The sequence below is a fragment of the Triplophysa dalaica genome, chromosome 4, assembly GCF_015846415.1.
Source record: "Triplophysa dalaica isolate WHDGS20190420 chromosome 4, ASM1584641v1, whole genome shotgun sequence".
In the NCBI taxonomy this organism is placed as follows: domain Eukaryota; kingdom Metazoa; phylum Chordata; class Actinopteri; order Cypriniformes; family Nemacheilidae; genus Triplophysa; species Triplophysa dalaica.
Window position 1 is genome coordinate 9,337,610 of NC_079545.1, and position 17,944 is coordinate 9,355,553.

Consider the following 17,944-nt stretch of genomic DNA (forward strand, 5'->3'; position numbering starts at 1 on the left):
TGGTTCAATCCATGGAACCACCCATTTGTATACGGCAATGAAAGGATGAGCATGATTTTGATCCTCGCATTTAATCAGCCAATGCCCGTCTTCATAATACTCTGACTTATGTTAATTGCTGCATTCTGCAAATTGGTTTTAGGATTTTTATTCAGATAATAAACGACGTAATAAACGATGATGCATCCGCCACACCCCACCAGTGCCGTAACATTCTCCGACGACTGTATGATGTTTGATTGTATATGCTGCGTGTCTGGTTTGAATGAGACGAGCCCTTGCTGCTTATTCGCCGTATTTACTTATTTATTTATTTTGTTTTGCTGCCGGTTTGTAAGATCACTAGTGTCCCTTCGGTTGCCTGGCAACGCGCGTGGCAGTGGGCGCTCCTGACCTTGCGTCCGCGACCGCGCACAGAGCGCGCGCTTAAAATAGACCCGGGGAGATTGACGTTAATTGAAAATAAGAAAAACGCAAGAAGAGCAGAGCGTCGTTCACACGGTTCGACGGGAAAAAAGGAGGCACGTCGGATGGTGAGAATGTGGGGATGTGAGATTATCACAGTGCAAGCTCGGACGCGATACCGGCTCAGAGATTCGGCAGGTGAGCCCAAATTTTCTCATTTATGCCTGATTTGATGCGCGCCGTCGGTTCTCAATATCTGCTTGCTGTAATGACGAACCACCCCGCGTTATTCAGGCACCAAGAAATAGATTAATTTTTCGATGCTTGTTAATATAAGACGTGGGTAGTTTTAATCATGAATTGGTTTCTGTGAGTGTGGAACGCGTTTGGATTGAACAATGAATGCTGGTCTAATGAATGCGCCGCAGTGCTTGTGTTAAGGGAAAGGGCTCACACGAATATGATTTTTTCCTGATCAAAGATTTATAGATGCTTTTATTTTATATATTTTATGCGTTTTTACGGCGTTTCATTCGTTTGACCATCTGCAGCGGGAAAGCTCGCCATCGCGAGGGGTCACGGTGTGTGTGTGTATGAGAGGGTAAAAGGAAAGAGAGAATTGTTGTTCGGAAAACCTCAAAGCCATGATTTGCTGCATCTGAGCAGAATGATGCATTAATCATAGTGATTAGATCGTCGTAAATGCATGCATTTGTAAAACCACTCTCTGCCAGTCTACATAAACTTATTCATGTCTGTTTGAAAACACCTCAACCAGACCCGTTATTTGGCTGTTTAACAGGCCCTTAGACCGTGCGCGCGAGGGACACTCGGGGGTCGAGTCGCTCTCCGCGTGCATGCTTAATACCCGCTGATATATTAATCACGGGCGGCGCGTGACGCCACGAGCGTGTGAATTAAAAGCTGCAGTTCGTCACCTGTTGGAAAGGTAACGGCCGTACGCGGGAGCGCCAGTCAGAAAGCGGTGCCACTACCGCCCGAGTGGATGAATCGAGGAAGCGAGACGCTTACCGAGTCCAAGTTGTCATGGTGATTTTGCCATCTGTTGGCTCGGTTTGTTTAAAGCTTAGTGTAAAGACGATCGCTCTGCCCGCGCACACGTTTCGATAGGCGTCGTATTCTACATTTACGATACAGTGTTTTAAACCACTGACATTGAGCGTTTCGCGTGAGAGGTCGTGCATTCTCACGGGCTCACTGTTATCGAATTTGCGCCGAATACTGAGCATTGAGTGTGTTTTCGTAATGAAATTCCCCCGCATAGTTTATTATCCGCGCGCCATCCCGCCACTGCACCGTTCAGTCGGAGCTACGGAGGAGGAGGAGGAGGAGGGATAAGACCATTGGTATTCATCTCTCGTATGAGAGTCTCTTTCACCGTCCCCGCCGTGAGTCCGGGGAATACATACTCACCCCATTCCTTGTGAATGCAGAAGAAAGCAGCTATGTAGCACTGGTAACGTATAATACGATGACTTTAAAAACCGTAAAAATGCAATCTCTTCTGGAAATGATATGGACTTTAAGATTGATTTAAGCGCACAGCTATGTGGGTTACATATCAAGGCCCTAATCATGCAACATCACTACCCCATACAGCTGACCTGATTCAGGCTCGCCATCCTCCCGTCTGCTCGCTGTTGGAAAATGGGCACCATAATAAACGAATGCTCGTATCCTCTTAGTGGGGCCTTGATAAACTGACCCACATTACAGGTTGTATTTGCTGCAATTCCAAAGGTAGCGAGTCCGGTCAGCACCATGGACAGCGACATCAGGGAATCTATAGCAAATGATCCGTTTAAAAATGTATTCTTAACAGAAAACACTAGATTTATTTTAAATAATTATTTATCATGCAAAATCTACCATAGTCTACTATGCAGTGCATTTTCGTCTTCCCATTATATTATGTTTATATATTTAATAAAAGAGTAAAGCTATTAATTAATTTCATGATTTGTTGGGTTGTCTCCAGTATTTGTCTGGTAAATGGTAAAAGTTCAAATCAAAATTGTTATTTGTTATTTATTTTATTATTACCTCCTTTTGGTTTCGTTTCCACCTCTTATGTCCTGTGAATTGTTTTGACAATGTGTAAATTATCAACATTTCAAATGCCTTAATTTAACTAGAGCAGATATCTAAATGTCTGTTTTACCCTTTCATACTGTGTGACAAGACAACAAATATGGATTTATTTATTTTGGAAAAATGCTGAGTATTTAAAAATTGAGAGAACTTGTTGTTGTTGTTGTCTGGCGTAATAATGCCAGAGATGCCTTCTGATTGCGAGATGGATGGATATTTGTATTTTCGACATCTTGGATTTTTTGCAGCTCAAAAGTTAAATTAATTGGAAATTAACTTATTTAAAAAAAGAAGTCCACAACAGGTTTTTAGAAATTAAAGTAGTTGCACTTTTAGGAGGACCAGGCATAGATACTAAGTTGCCAATTATTTTCTTTTACATTGCTTTGTGTTTTGCTGATATATGCTATTTTAATGTTACTTCTTATTTCTAGTATTTTTAGAATGTTTATCTCTATCTATATATGTATATCTCCTGATAAAAGGTCTGGGGCTGAATTTTTAGGAGCCTTTTGAATCCGTTTGAATGTTTGCAAATCCGTAATTCTCTTGCCAAGGGTATGTATGTCTTTTAATGTCTTTTGGATTTGCAATTTCTGTAAGTATCCCTACAGGGATGATGAGGGAATGGTACAATTGGACTGGATGTCCCTTCAGTTCTTTAGATTTTTTTCTCTAAACTGCTTATGCGCACGTAAAGAAAAACAAAAATAGAACAACTGTTTAGTAATAAAATGTTAAAGGCAACGATAATGAAATTAGCACTATGGCCGGGTTCCCTCATCTCAAATGGTACATGAACCTTCTACATTAGTGGCGCATGAAATTATGGCCATGTTTCATACATGGCTTTACTTTAGGCTGGTCAATGAGATGCGTCTTTGGCCAGCAAAACACGACCAGGTTCAATGTGAGAGTATGCATAACTTCTACATGTCTGTACATCTGTCATAAATGATGGAAATTACACATGTGAAAATCCAAAACAGGCTTTTTTTATTTGAGTCCCACTGAAAAACAGTGCATCCACTCATTTAGTTTTGTGGGTCTGTAATGTTCTTTTTTAAAAACATGAAAGGTAGTAGTTGTGCATTGATTTCAAGTCACCGGGGCTAGATAGTCTGAACCGTTTTATGCAATGTATTGATACACAGTCATGTAACTATCTATAAATCTTGCCCAGTCATAAGACCTCCAGGCCTGATCTTTGACCAGGTATTGTGTGGAGGGTTGTGCTGAAGATGTGAATTTTCGCTTTGTGGTTGGTTCTCATCGCTGCAGTGCAGGTTAATGAATGCTGTGGTTTTCAACCCATCGCCTTTGCACACTGCTGTCCCACAGCGTTGTGCACATACATTGATTTCAGATAAAGCGGGTGCTCTGCACATACGTGGCTGAAGTGTTGCATATCGATTCATTCGCACAACCTGCGCTACTGTATACTCAAACCCGGTGCGACCCATATCTCCACCTATCACGAGATACACTGATGTCCAAATCTGATCTCTTGTGTGGTCTTGTCCGCAGGTCTGGAGCACTGTGAGGATCCAGGGTTTAATGTGCTTTGTGTACAATTTTGGAGGATCTATTGACAGGAATGCAATATTGTATACATAACTATGTCTTCTGAGGTGTATAAAGACCTTACATAATGAAGCATTATGTTTTATTGCGTTAGAACAAGCTATTTCTATCACCGTGAGTCCACTTGCATGGAATTTCCCATGTTGTTTCTACAGGAGCCCTAACTAGACAAACCGCTCTACTGTGCGTGTTTTGTAAATACATCAAATATGAATATAAATTAAATATTAAATAAATTGTTATATTATAAGCAAACACAGAACGTGACTTAGAGCCAGGCGCATGCGTCTGTTAAAACCGTCTATTGTTGCATTTTGTCAGTAGCTTCTAACTGCAGAACGCAACATCCAGGGGGCGAGGTAGAACCAGATCAAGTCTGCTCCAGTTGCATTGTGATTGGTCGACACTGGATCCAGTCTTTTTCCTGCTTCTTGAATGGTCGACACATTTCTGCAGCAGTCATACTCGTGTTGTTGATCTACCAGTTACAAGTTATTCTTTTGATGGAAAACAAACTTTTATTTATTAACATATTTGTAATAACGTATTTTATTAGATTAAGGGTAACAAATATTGGATATATATCCAACCTCGCCCCCTGGATCTTGTGTTCTGCAGTGGGGATCATCTCCATTTTGTTGTTGTATTTCTTTCTCCGTTGGCTAAAGTGTGTATAAAATTTGTAATGATTCATATTGCATTAGAATATTACAAATTTACAAAAAACTATTGCCTCTTCCAAAATGTGTTGTCACACACAAGATCACAGGTGCCCTACCACCAAGAATAAATAAATATGAAGTTCATCATGTAAACTAAACACATTTTTAAGTGGACAATCAGTTAGTGTCGAGCACTTCTTATCTTCAAATTAAACAGTATCTATATTTTTTCTATTTATATTTTTTTGCTATATATGGGCCTTATAATTATATTTCTCTATTTAATGTTTTATATCATTTTGGATATTATATTGTATATTATGTAGAATTGATTCGTAATGTATTCTTCTGTGGATTTTGTGGCCACTGTAAGAAGTAACATACATTTTCGAAGGATTTGGACATATTTGGTTAATTGTGTGTTGAGAGATAAGGAATCCAGCTCTGATATCCTGTGTTTGTGTGTTTCAGGATTATGCTCAAATGGCCTTAATTCTGGAAAAATGAACACCATTACCTGCTGAAATGCTCAACCAATAGAATGGAGCGCTTGGTGTTGGACATCTGGTTATGGAGACGCCCGCTGGATCTACCTGCACGTGTGCCGTGGTTCTGAGTGCTAGAGTTTAATTTCATAAAAGCTGCAAGCGTAAATCAGAGATTTATTAGTATCGACGTGTGTGTGTCTTGTTAAGAGGGACGATGTGGCACACACAGTCATCAGCTTACCTGCCGCCTACCCACCTGCTCTGCCGACCTCTGACTTTTGCCCTGTGTTGGCTCCTTGTATGGTTAATGCGGTCGGTCTCCATGGCAACAGCGCTGACCTACCAGCCCACAGTAAACACAGCACTTGGCAGACTCAGGGGCATGCGGGTTGCTGTGGCGACAGAGGGGCTGGGCCCTGTGGATCAGTACCTGGGTGTGCCTTACGCTGCGCCACCTGTGGGAGAGAAACGCTTCATGCCGCCCGACGCACCGTCAGCCTGGTCCGGCGTTCGAAACGCCACTCGCTTCCCTCCTGTCTGCCCGCAGACCATTCGCAACGCAGTCCCCGACATCATGATGCCAGTGTGGGCCACCTATAACCTTGACACGGTCGCTACATACATGCAAGAGCAGAGTGAAGACTGTCTGTATCTGAATATATACGTACCAACACAACGTGGTGAGAAAACACAAAATGCCTGCGCACACACACTCTTGCACACATAAGTTTCATGAATTAGTTCATATAGATGGTTCATTTCATTAAAGAGAAAGTAACATTGGAGTTTTATGTTCCTACTTTGGTTTATGAAGTGTCTCATCCACCTTCAGACTTTTTACATGGCAGACTGCTTAGTTTCAAACATGGCAACATAACACACTGCATGACATGTAATTTCATGATATAATGTTACTTACTCTTTAAAGATTCACTTCAAGATCCTGATTTACCTATAAGATCAGTTATACGATTCATATTCCCAATCCTGTTTGTGTTTGTCTGGGTTGAAATTCAGCTAAAATATGAAATTTGTACAACGCAGATATTCAACTGTGTGTTTAAATCAGAGTTTTTTGTTTGTTTGACTACTAGCGTAAAGTTTATAAGTTTAACTTGGAAAGCTACAGTTTCCCCAGAACAGACACATATACTACAGTCATGTCCTCTTTGTTCCTGTGGTTAAATCGTGTATTTATCTCGGTGTTGTGTTGTCTGGTTCAGTTCATGTGGCAAGCTTTGATTACAATTCTTCCTTGCATGTTTTGCAATATGATAACTGTCGATTTCAAAAGCTTTTCAGGCAGGAGATGTACAGCCCTTCACGTCTCATGATTTTTCATTTTCATTCCTAAAAGCTGGGCCTGAGCTTTTGTGTCCACTTTAGAGAAGGACGAGAGCTTCTGTTTTGGGTCTCAAGTGAAAGAAATAGCAAAAGCTACCCATACTGTTTGATTTTTCTTTAAGAAATGTTGAAAGCTTTAATATTGCAGGGTTCAGAGTCAGAAAGTGAGCCTCGGCCGGTCACACAGTAATTTAGAGCTTTATACAGCCCTCTTACACACGTTCATATTGTATCCTTCTTTCTAATTTGCAATCTCTCTGTCTCTCCCTCTCTCCCTCTCTCTCATTCTCTCTGTTTGTCTGATTCTGTCTAGGCACAAGGAGACCAGGCGACATGTCAGCTGACACAGAGCGTACAGAGGATGACGGTATTTATTTTTTTTATCATTATTTTAGTTGAAGTCACTTTTAATGTTTCTTTCATAATTCATTATCCTGACGTGGTTAATGTGAGGGAGAATAATCTGGATCATATTTACACACTGTTGCATCATTTTCGGGATGATTTTATGCAGCGTTTCAGCGGGCTTGCCCTGGTTGGGGTGGTACCAACATGAAATGGAGCTGAGATAGAAGAGATGGGGTGTTTAACTATTTAATACTTTGGCTTTGCCATTGCAAAATGCTCATTTAATTTGGGCGAAATTTGATTTCAATTACATTAATTGAAACTAATTCACATTACATCTCATTTGCTGTTTGGTTCCTAAATTCATGTTTTTTTATTGTGCATTTCAATTAATATCAATCAAACTGCAGTTGGTTTGTTTTGATTTAAGCCATAATAAATAAAATACAGCTAACTAACACAACAAAACACAATAAAACATGATGACATAATAAAAAACATGATTTGAGTTAACTCTTCAATTGTATTATATATGTTTATAAATGTGTTCAGCATAACATCATCTGACCTGCTCTCTCGATATTAGCATATCAGTATTCCTTTATGTTAACCCTGTATGGTTTGACTTCTACTACAGTACCTTTACTCTCTATTTACATTTACTCTTGTTCAAGTGCAGTTAATTCATAAACATTTTTTTAAAGACAACACTTCACTGTAGAATCACTGTTATCATTGTAATTAATTGAACTCAAAAAAAAATTGTAATTAAAAGGAAGTGTCAGAGGCGGCTCTTGGCGGGTTATTATTAGGACAGATTCTGCTTTAGAGTCACTTGTGTTCTGAATGTTTAGAAGTCAATAGATTATATAAAGCTGAAGTCTGTCAGCGGTGGAAAAGATCTCGGTGGACTTTGAGATTTCGAGCAGCTGTGAAGAAAAACCCTTTTGAATGTTGAGAGCGTTATGTTTTTTTGTACACAAGTGTGTGTGGGTACAGATTTGGATGTACTCATGAGGGTTTATAATGAATATAATGAAACATGTTGAAAAATTACTGTATGAAAAAATCTGTACTATTAGAATAAATAGTTTGTATTATTTTTTGCTGCAAATCTAGTAGTTATCGTTCGGTTAAGAGCCAGAAATAGAACACAGCCTGATGTGAAAATCAATGGGAGTTTGCAATAACATAGCACTGCTTTTACTAATCAAACCTGTGTGTGTGTGTGTGTGTTTGTGTGTGTGTGTGTGTGTGTGTGTAGGGCTTCGAGACTCCCGCGATGACCCCCGTCCTGTGATGTTGTTTATTCATGGTGGCTCGTACATGGAGGGCACTGGGAATATTATGGACGGCAGCGTGCTGGCCAGTTACGGCAATGTCATAGTTATCACAGTCAACTACAGGGTTGGAATACTGGGTATGTACCTTTGCCATAGAACATCTGCTCAAATCATTTTATAAACGTTGAATAAGAACATTATAAACAATCAGATACTGTCGCTGCCAACGAAACACGTCATTTTCTATAAAAGCATCATAGAAATCTTTTGAAGAGCACAGAAATGCTTTGCGAATGCTTTGGGGTGCTGAATAAGCAGTACAGTCTCATTCAGTGTTGGAACTCTTCTGTTGTCATGTTTATTAAAGAGCTCTGATCCTGTTTAATCTCACTGACGAAAGCGTCAAAACAAGAGTTTTCACGCACGGTGGATTTTGCTCAAACACAGAAAGAACATTGCCTATAGAAGAATAAAAAAGCCAAAATCCATGTCCACAATCTCGGCTTGATAGAGTAACACTGCTGAACCTTTTCAAAGTCCAGTGTGTCATTTTTTGGAATTCACCATGTTGTTTCTATATTCTCCTTCGGCAAAGAAGCGAAAACGTGACAACGTCTTAGCCCTGTGTCAGCCACCGTAGTGCTTCGGAAGGGGTGGAGTGATCTGTTGGTTGCCATTCACAACCTCACAGCTAGATGCCGCTGGACATGCACTGGACCTTTAAGGCACTAAACCTATATGGTTATCACCTTATAGACATTCAGCATTGCTGAAAGCCTGTCAGATGTAATAATATTAGAAAGAAAGAAATGTGGTTAAAATACTGCACTCAGCAGAAAGCACCCATTACAACACAGTTGCACCAAGATCGCCTGGCAGGCTGTATACCGTTCTCAATAAAGAACATAGCCGTTCAAAAAGCTTTTGCTGTGAATTTAAACACTTTATTGCTGCATGTTTCTTAGTGTTTGTAGGTACTCACACGTATTAGAAGGTTAGTGAGTGCTCACTCGTATTACTATCCCGAGGATTTGGAAGTCAAAATCGAATCTGATCAGAGCCTTGGTTTGGTCCTGGAGGTATTTACATTAATACATTTAGCAGATGTTTAATCAGAATCAGAATCAGAAAGAGCATTATTGCACACACAAGCAATTTGTTTTGGTGACAGGAGCATCCGGTGCACAGAAACAGCAACAACAGTACACAGAGACCATAACACAATAAGACCAAAACACAATATTAACCAAAGCAAAAGTCGGGTGTACACGGTGCGATTTTTCCTGAGCTTGCAGGTGATTTTATTCCGATCGGGAGGAAATCATTGATGTTCGCATGGTCATGGCTCGTATCTTGTGAGAGGGATTATGAGCCGAGTGCCTTAAGATCATTTCCCGACCTCCCAATCATTAAAAAAAATCACGTTCGGGAGCTATCGGATTGAAACCGTAACATGTATGCTGTTGAACGAGCCGATTTGTTGATCTATCTGAAATCGACCAGGAGTTACTATTTTTCACAAACTTGCTAGGATTGATATGATATCTTCCGTGACCACATCAAAACATGCACGAACGGATACGTTTTCACCCCAAGTTGTGTTCGAAGAACAGAAAGTCCATGCTGTTCTCTGCTCATCAACCAAACTCTTTCCCAGGCCCTTTTTTCGCCCTTTTACGCCTCCGTACACTTCTCAGTTTTTACTCGCTTGTAACGTGTGCGTGGACATACGGTCCTCCGACCATCAGAATCCGCCCGGTGTTTGTGCTTTCCCTGGGCCTCAAACCCACGACATTGGCGTCGACACCATACTCGACCAGCTGAGCTACAGGAATACATAAAGCATACAGATCCTTTATTACGTTAATGCAGCCTCTCGGGTTGTTCAGTGAAGGGTTTAAAACTATTTAATGCAGCTGTGATAATATTTACCCACAATCTCTGGGTCTTTTTAAACTGCGATATATAAATAATATGTTATTCAATTCTTGACAAGAAACCAAAGGAATCCCCAAAGACACAAGACCGTTGATAAGCAGTCAAGACGATTTATAAGTACAGTACAAATCCCCGCTCTCTCTGTGTTTCTTTCTTCATCTTTGTCTGCATCTCTCTCAGGATTTTTGAGCACAGGTGATCAGGCTGCTAAAGGGAATTACGGTCTGCTGGATCAGATTCAGGCCCTGCGTTGGATCAATAAGAACATTGGATATTTTGGTGGCGATCCTGGCCGTGTGACGGTGTTTGGCTCAGGAATCGGAGCGTCCTGTGTCAGTTTGCTAACTCTATCACATCATTCTGAAGGTCAGAATTCACACCCGTCTTCCATTATTGTATAATATTCGGCAATTTTAGAAACTATTCACTTAAGATTGTTTAAAATCACATTTGATGGCCGTTCAAGGTGGGTCTCCGTAAGAGAACTGTGTATTTTTGCATTAATGCTGAGACAGCTGCCTCTGCAACCATGACCACTGACACATTCCAGCTTCCGTTACCACGGTAATCTCTGCTGTAACCATGGTAACTCATCTCTTGCCTCATCAGCCCTATCCCTCTGTTGTGGGCCTCGAGTACGTGTAGGTGTGCCCGTCACATTGAGGGTGTGTATGTGTACGAGTGGGTTTTACAGCGATCAGAGCTAATCACACACACCTGCAGGGATATTGATCCTACATCACTGTTTTGCTTCAATGTATTGATAACAGTTTGTTTCCTCTGCTTTTACTCATCTCTCTCTCTCTCTCTCTCTCTCTCTCTATTTTGTCCATTTAAAAAATCTGATGCTGTGTCACATCCATATTGAGAGCGTTAGTTTTACGACCAAATTATGTCATTTTAATCCATATTTTTATAGGTGCGTTTTAAAGAATCATGATTTTTTACATATCATTTTATAGTGCTCCTCTGGTGGCTAATAAAAACCCAGATGTGCTTATTTACATGCTAAAATAATTCTAGATGGTGTGTGTGTTGTAATCCCCGCTTTTCTCTTTTATAGATAATCTGGTATTTTTTACCCAGGGACTTCTCTCTGCCTCTCTGGCTTTTAGCCCTTTATGTATTCTTGCTGCATTTCTGAACTACAATGATCCGAGGATATTAAGATTTAAGCTCTTTTTAATATATTCTCACTGTTCCACACCGAGTGTTACTTCAAACAATTAAAAATAATTATCACTCTTCACTAGAAAAGCTATTCAGCAGAAACGTAACACTGTGATAAATCTGCATATTGTGAATTCCATGTGATTTTATTTGCCTGAAAGTTGCATTGAACTAAAATTAAAGGTTGTAAAAATATTTTCCGCATGACAGCAATAAAGCAAAGCTCTATTTATATTCCCGTTTTCAGCAGAATATATCAGAGCATCAACCAAGCTTTTCAATTGGAGAGCTGACGGCTTGAGCTTCATCCATCAAAATTTTGAAACTCAACCCCATCTGTTAGGGGGGTGGCCCTGTTTTCCACCCAGTAGGACATCCCAGTAGGATGTACGGTAGCGATTGGGTGTTAAAGTGTTGTTTCTACACAGTTTCTTAGTCGAGTCATTTGCATGAGTCAGAGATGTGTGTGCTAGTTATGAAATTCTTTTCATGGCTGAACAGAAGTGTTGAAGAACAGAAGAATGCATGGAGCAGGCCAAGAATGGGCCTTGCACAAGGCCACAAAAACTGTTTAACTGTTAAACAGATGCTGAATATTAGCTGACTGGTTGGCGGGAGCTGAGTGGATGAAAAATGTAAATTAATTTTGTTGTACTTACCATAGTGTAGCTGTAATTGTGAGTCATCTTATCATAGTGAGGGTCATAATATTCACACAGAGGCTGTGCATTGACCCTCTTTTATGACACGCGAAAGATAATGTAACTCTGCCCTTTACAAATACAATATTAAGAGAATTATTGAGCTGGAATATTGATATGACATTTCATGTTTTATTTGTTTCTGACATTTTCTCTCTCTCTCTCTCTGTCTCTCTCGGTAGGTTTGTTCCACAGAGCAATCATTCAGAGTGGGTCAGCTCTATCCAGCTGGTCTGTGAACTATCAGCCTGTGAAATACACACGTCTCCTCGCAGAGCGTGTCGGGTGTAACGTTCTTGACACACACGTAAGAGTAAATTGCTTGAAGTTAGTTATAGAATTATATTTTGCAGGAAATTCTTTAGACTTTAGTATTCGACAGATCTTAATACCCTAGCAACCGGTGGTCAATGCCTTAGCAACCACAAAGAATACCATATCAACTAAAAACACTCAAAATATGCTTGTTGTCAGTTGTATAGTTTATGAAGCAGATTCAGTGTGTGTGTGTGTTTCCCCCCCCCACAGGACCTGGTCCTTTGCATGCAGAAGCGTAGCTACAAAGAATTGGTTGAGCAGGAAATTCAGCCAGCACGCTTCCATGTGGCCTTTGGCCCTGTCATCGATGGTGACCTCATACCTGATGACCCCGAAGTGCTCATGGAGCAGGGGGAGTTCCTTAATTATGACATCATGCTGGGCGTCAACCAGGGGGAGGGGTTTCGTTTTGTAGAGGGCGTTGTAGAGCCAGAGGAGGGCGGAGTTTCTGGCTCAGATTTTGACTTTGCAGTATCAGATTTTGTGGACGGTCTCTATGGATATCCGGAAGGGAAGGACACGCTCAGGGAGACCATCAAGTTCATGTACACGGACTGGGCTGATCGAGATAATCCTGAGACGCGTCGCAAAACTCTGGTGGCCATGTTTACGGATCATCAGTGGGTAGAGCCAGCTGTGGTCACAGCCGACCTGCACGCTCGCTATGGCTCGCCGACCTTCTTCTACGCGTTCTACCATCACTGCCAGAGCCCCATGAAACCCCCATGGGCAGATTCTGCACATGGCGATGAGCTGCCCTACGTGTTTGGCATTCCACTTATTGGCCCGACAGAACTCTTTCCCTGCAACTTCTCCCGCAATGATATCATGTTGAGCGCCGTCGTCATGACCTACTGGACCAACTTTGCAAAGACCGGGTAAAACAGACAACACAGCACAAAAAATACATATTATTAAACCGTATCCAAATAAACAACACATGTTTAACAATTAGAAATTCAAAAAGTATATTATCCCCAAAAAATGAAAAGTAAAGGTTATTTTATATGAATATATATATTAGTATTTTTCTCAAGTGGACATTTCTAAGATAAGATAACTTAATTTTCTGAATGAAAATATAAAAATGCAAATTTATGCTTAAACAAGTAAAAAATGCTAATGGGTTGAGAAAACATAATAAAAGGGGAAACACTTTATTCAGGTTTATTTTCTCAGCCCATTGGAGATTTGTTTGTTTTAAGCCCAGTGACTTCATTTTAATATATTTTTTTAGAAAACTAAAAAAATTTAATTAATTTCTCAATTCATTTTGCTTTTGTGGAAAAGGTATCTACTGTAGATATAAGATATGTAGATATTTGTACTACAAAACATGACAAAAATACATACGTATATATAATAAATATATATTTTCCAGTGTATATTGGAAGGCAAAGGGGTCCAAAAGCAGGGTAAAAGTGGCAGAATTTTATTTTTTAACTGTTAATCTGCAGTAATACATAGTGAATACACAATGAATACAAAATGAAGTGGTGCATACCTACATTTAATCAGTGCCCTACAGTTTTGGGTTTATTAGTGTTATCAGTTGTAGTTCATTTACTTGCAGCTTGACTCTATTTCTAATTATCTCAACACAAGAAAAGACTGAATCATTTTTTAACTATCCCTGACATTCCACAATGAATTACACTCTGTGCCCAGTGCAGTACAGGACATCAGATAACAAAGCAATTAGCATTTTACATAATAGCACCTTGTCACAGTACAGCTCTATTAACTGACATCTCACCCAGCCGGTGCTTAATATGGAAACAGGTGTGATCTGTGAAATGATGTTTAGAGGACAATGTGACCTTGATGAAGGTCACAAAGAGATAGAGAGCAGAAGTTGTGGGAGGAGCAATTCGTTCATTCCCTTTTAATGTAAAACCGTGAATCAGCGATTAATGAAACAGCACCCCCTGGAGGACAGAAAGTGACGGTACAGGTTTTTTAAAAATGCACATGTAGTAGGAACACACAGCAGTGACCCAAATTTAAACACACTAACACACACATTTGTGACCTTGTCTGTGAAATCCAGGATTTAGTCCTATAATTATAATTAATATTATTATAATATTTAGAATTTTGATTACCCCCCAAAAAACTAAAATAGATATGTGATATTTTGTTGTGATTTTGAAGCAGAGTAGTCAAATTTTCATTTACAATACTGAAATGAATGATTTCATTAACCACATTTTATTGTTTTGAGGTTGGTTTCCTAAACATTGATTTCAATCTTTGATATGTCCTCCGTAGTCAATTACGACATCAAAATTATATTTTCACAGAACGTTCTTTACATTACGTAGAATAAATGAAATCAATAAATCACAAAAAAATACTTTATTTTCACAGGCTGGGGGGGTCAAATTTTATACCCATGTATCGAACTAGACAATTGATCAAAATTTATCTAAAGATTGTTTGTGTTTTTGTTTGTCCATTCAGTGATCCAAACAAGCCAGTTCCTCAGGACACCAAGTTCATCCACACCAAAGCCAACCGTTTCGAGGAAGTGACCTGGGCCAAGTACAGTCCCCATGACCAGCTATACCTTCACATTGGGCTAAAGCCACGTGTTCGGGATCATTACCGTGCTACCAAAGTTGCTTTCTGGAAGCACCTAGTACCTCACCTCTACAACCTGCATGACATGTTCCACTACACATCCACCACCACCAGGGTTCCACCTCTTCTGACCACCCACGGCTCTCACAGTGCAACGCCCCGCCCAGGGGCCAACAAGGTTCGTACCCCTGGTAAACAGCCCCCTCAATCCACAGCACGCAGCGGGCCACTGGTCATCGCCAATCCGCGCGATTACTCCACGGAGCTGAGCGTCACGATCGCCGTCGGGGCTTCTCTCCTCTTCCTTAACGTCCTGGCCTTCGCTGCGCTCTACTATCGCAAGGACAAGCGGAGTCGTCAGGAAACGCCCCCTCAGACAGCACCTCAGCGCCAGACCCCGCCCAATGATCTCAGTTACTTGCCCACCTCCATTTCAGGGGATAACCAAGAAGAAGGATCACTGTGCGATCCCTTACGTCTCACCCCAGCATCGTCTCCGCGGGATTACGCGCTCACCCTTCGTCGATCGCCGGATGACATCCCGCTCATGACACCAAGCTCAGTCGCCATGACGCCAAATAGCGGCTCTATGACGCCTAACACTGCAACCTTGACACCCAACAGTGTTACCATGACACCCAACACCATTACGATGTCACCCAATTCTTTGATGGGGTATCCCAGCATGCACCCTTATAACACCTTTACGCATGGGTACAACTCCACCACTCTGCCACACCCGCACTCAACAACACGCGTATAAAATGCAACACAAACTAATGCTCACTCACAACAATGTTACAAATCCCTACAACACAGCAACATTACCGTAACCAGATCAAACAGGTGCAAACTGTTGTACTTGTGTTTAAAAGTACAATTGCAGGTGAAACTGATACATAACATGAGCACAATCGCCTCAGTTTTACTGCACTCACGTGAATCAGTGCAGCCCATAAACACAAACCAGGATGAACTAAAACAGTATCATGGGTGTCAGTGCAACACACTAACAAACATATGAACACTGCTTCTAGTCTGACTTTGGTCTAGAGATACAGCATACGCGTTCTATGAGTAGAAATTTCTCCGTGGAACAAACAGGAACACAATGGTCAGACTTGAGGCGGTGCTGCAATACCGAACCTGACTCTAGGGGGCACTAAAGGACTCGAAAATCCTGCAGGTGGTTGGCTCTGCAGAGGAGCACAGAGCAAGAACAATAGAGGGCGCTGGTGTCAGCGTTTCAGAACACCAACATGAACCAACCAAGCACTTATAAGATATATAACATAAAATAACAAACATATTAACTACTATTGTACAGCTATAACATATGTATTAACGTCAATGTACAGACAGCTTTTTTGAATGTGTTGTAAGAATGATTTCTAATCGTTTTTAAGATCTGATTATTCCATAGCAAATAAGCTCAGATTGATTTTGAATCCTGAATCGTTTTTTCTTTATATCACACACACAAAAACAGTATTTTAAAATGTTCTTTTTTCTGTAGGAATGGGTGAGTGGTACATTTTGCTTTTGGTATAACCATATGGTTGTATATTACATGAGATCAAATAACGTGTTTAAAAAAACACAATGTCTGTATGGTTTATGATTATTCCTGAACGAGAGAGAGAGAGAGAGAGAGAGAGAGAGAGGGGGATCAAGCTTTATAGTGTACAAACATCTTTAGATAATTTGTGTCTTGCTAAATGTTATCATTTTGTGAAAAGGCGTTTTGATCATTTTAACTCTGTATTGTATCTGAGTTTGATAGGTTTCGTGAAATGTTTAAACTCGAAAGCATTGAGATTCTTTTTCAGTATTTATCAGTGATATGACATCACTCATACAGTAATGTGACGTCACTCATGCTGTGATATGACATCACTCATGCTGTGATGTGACGTACAGGCTTTGCTGAGAATTTATGATGTTACTCTTTCCTATGAAACACGAATGTGGTGATATGTTACGAACACTGGGCTTCTCTGATGAAGGTCGTTCTGAAATGTTGTGTTTACTTTGGAACTGCACAGGTGATACAAAAGTGTAGTATCCTAATGGTGTCATATCCTGCCAGATGGTTAGATTATTTGTGATACTCCATCCCTGGCATGTATTTTGTGCCAATTTTACGACACGGTTTCCTTGGCAACCAGCAGAAAGTTTGTCTATTAATGTGTTTGTGTGGAAGTTCAACAGCTTTATAAAAGAATTTGCAGTACTTACAACAGTTTGAGTTCATTTGGAATTTGAAAGGGAAAGACAGATGGATGCACTAGCTTGTCTCTCCTAGCTGAGGTTGACCTTTGTGCATCTGCTCAGGTCTGTTGGTTTAATAGCTTGCAGAAGTCTGTTCTTTTATACTCTGTACATTTCTGCCTCAAATTTGCAGTAAATATTGAGTTTGCCTACAATTCATTCTCCTTCTTCAATTCACTGACTCTGAAGTTTCAGAATGTTTGTCCTAAACACAATCACAAAAGGGGACATCGATCACAGGTTTGTTTGTGTGTATGTTTGTGCGTGCGAGAAAAGGTTTGGCTACGAGGGACAAATAAAAACCTATAAAAATGTCCTTTAAATATCCAATATGTGCCAAAATATAATGAAACATGCCCAAAACCATTTTTTATGGGTATTTAAAGTTGACATCACTATTTAAAATCATCGTAAAATATCTTGAGTGAAAGTTAGCATTTTCTTAGTATTAAAACCTATGTGAAGTCATTACTATATCTAATGGAATAGTTCGACCAAAAATAAAAATTATTTTATCTTTTATTCACCCGCATGTCATTCTTAACCTATATAACTTACATTTTTCTGCTGAACATAAAATAAGATATTTTTTAATTATGGTATGGACAGACAAAAGAGTCATATACATGTTTCAATGACATATGAGTGAATAAATGAAGACAACATTTTTATTTTTGTGGGAACTATCGCCTAAGGTCTGAGGGTGGAAAGTCCATGTGTGTCTTATTTTATTTTGT

General features: G+C 40.1%; 1 protein-coding gene across 2 annotated transcripts; it reads left to right on the top strand.

The window, feature by feature from the left end:
• The first annotated feature begins 11 nt into the window (after window positions 1-11).
• Window positions 12-17,351, top strand: nlgn3b (neuroligin 3b). Of its 2 annotated transcripts, none has more exons than XM_056746760.1 (8): window positions 12-603; window positions 5,235-5,931; window positions 6,909-6,962; window positions 8,208-8,363; window positions 10,345-10,530; window positions 12,218-12,342; window positions 12,564-13,231; window positions 14,817-17,351. In XM_056746760.1, exons 2-8 carry the CDS (start codon window positions 5,466-5,468, stop codon window positions 15,697-15,699), a joined length of 2,538 nt encoding a protein of 845 aa, XP_056602738.1. In that variant the 5' UTR covers window positions 12-603; window positions 5,235-5,465; the 3' UTR covers window positions 15,700-17,351. The 2 variants fall into 2 exon arrangements, with proteins under 2 accessions (XP_056602738.1, XP_056602739.1); XM_056746761.1 differs by lacking the exon at window positions 12-603 and adding an exon at window positions 705-1,882.
• Window positions 17,352-17,944: the final 593 nt, after the last annotated feature.

What these genes read in the sequence shown, in the direction of transcription:
- nlgn3b (XM_056746760.1), top strand. Translation starts at nt 5,466, where the DNA reads ATGTGGCACACACAGTCATCAGCTTACCTGCCGCCTACCCACCTGCTC. An exon ending in AGAGCGTACAGAGGATGACG is followed by an intron (nt 6,963 to 8,207) that starts GTATTTATTTTT and finishes GTGTGTGTGTAG; the next exon opens with GGCTTCGAGACTCCCGCGAT. An exon ending in CTACAGGGTTGGAATACTGG is followed by an intron (nt 8,364 to 10,344) that starts GTATGTACCTTT and finishes CATCTCTCTCAG; the next exon opens with GATTTTTGAGCACAGGTGAT.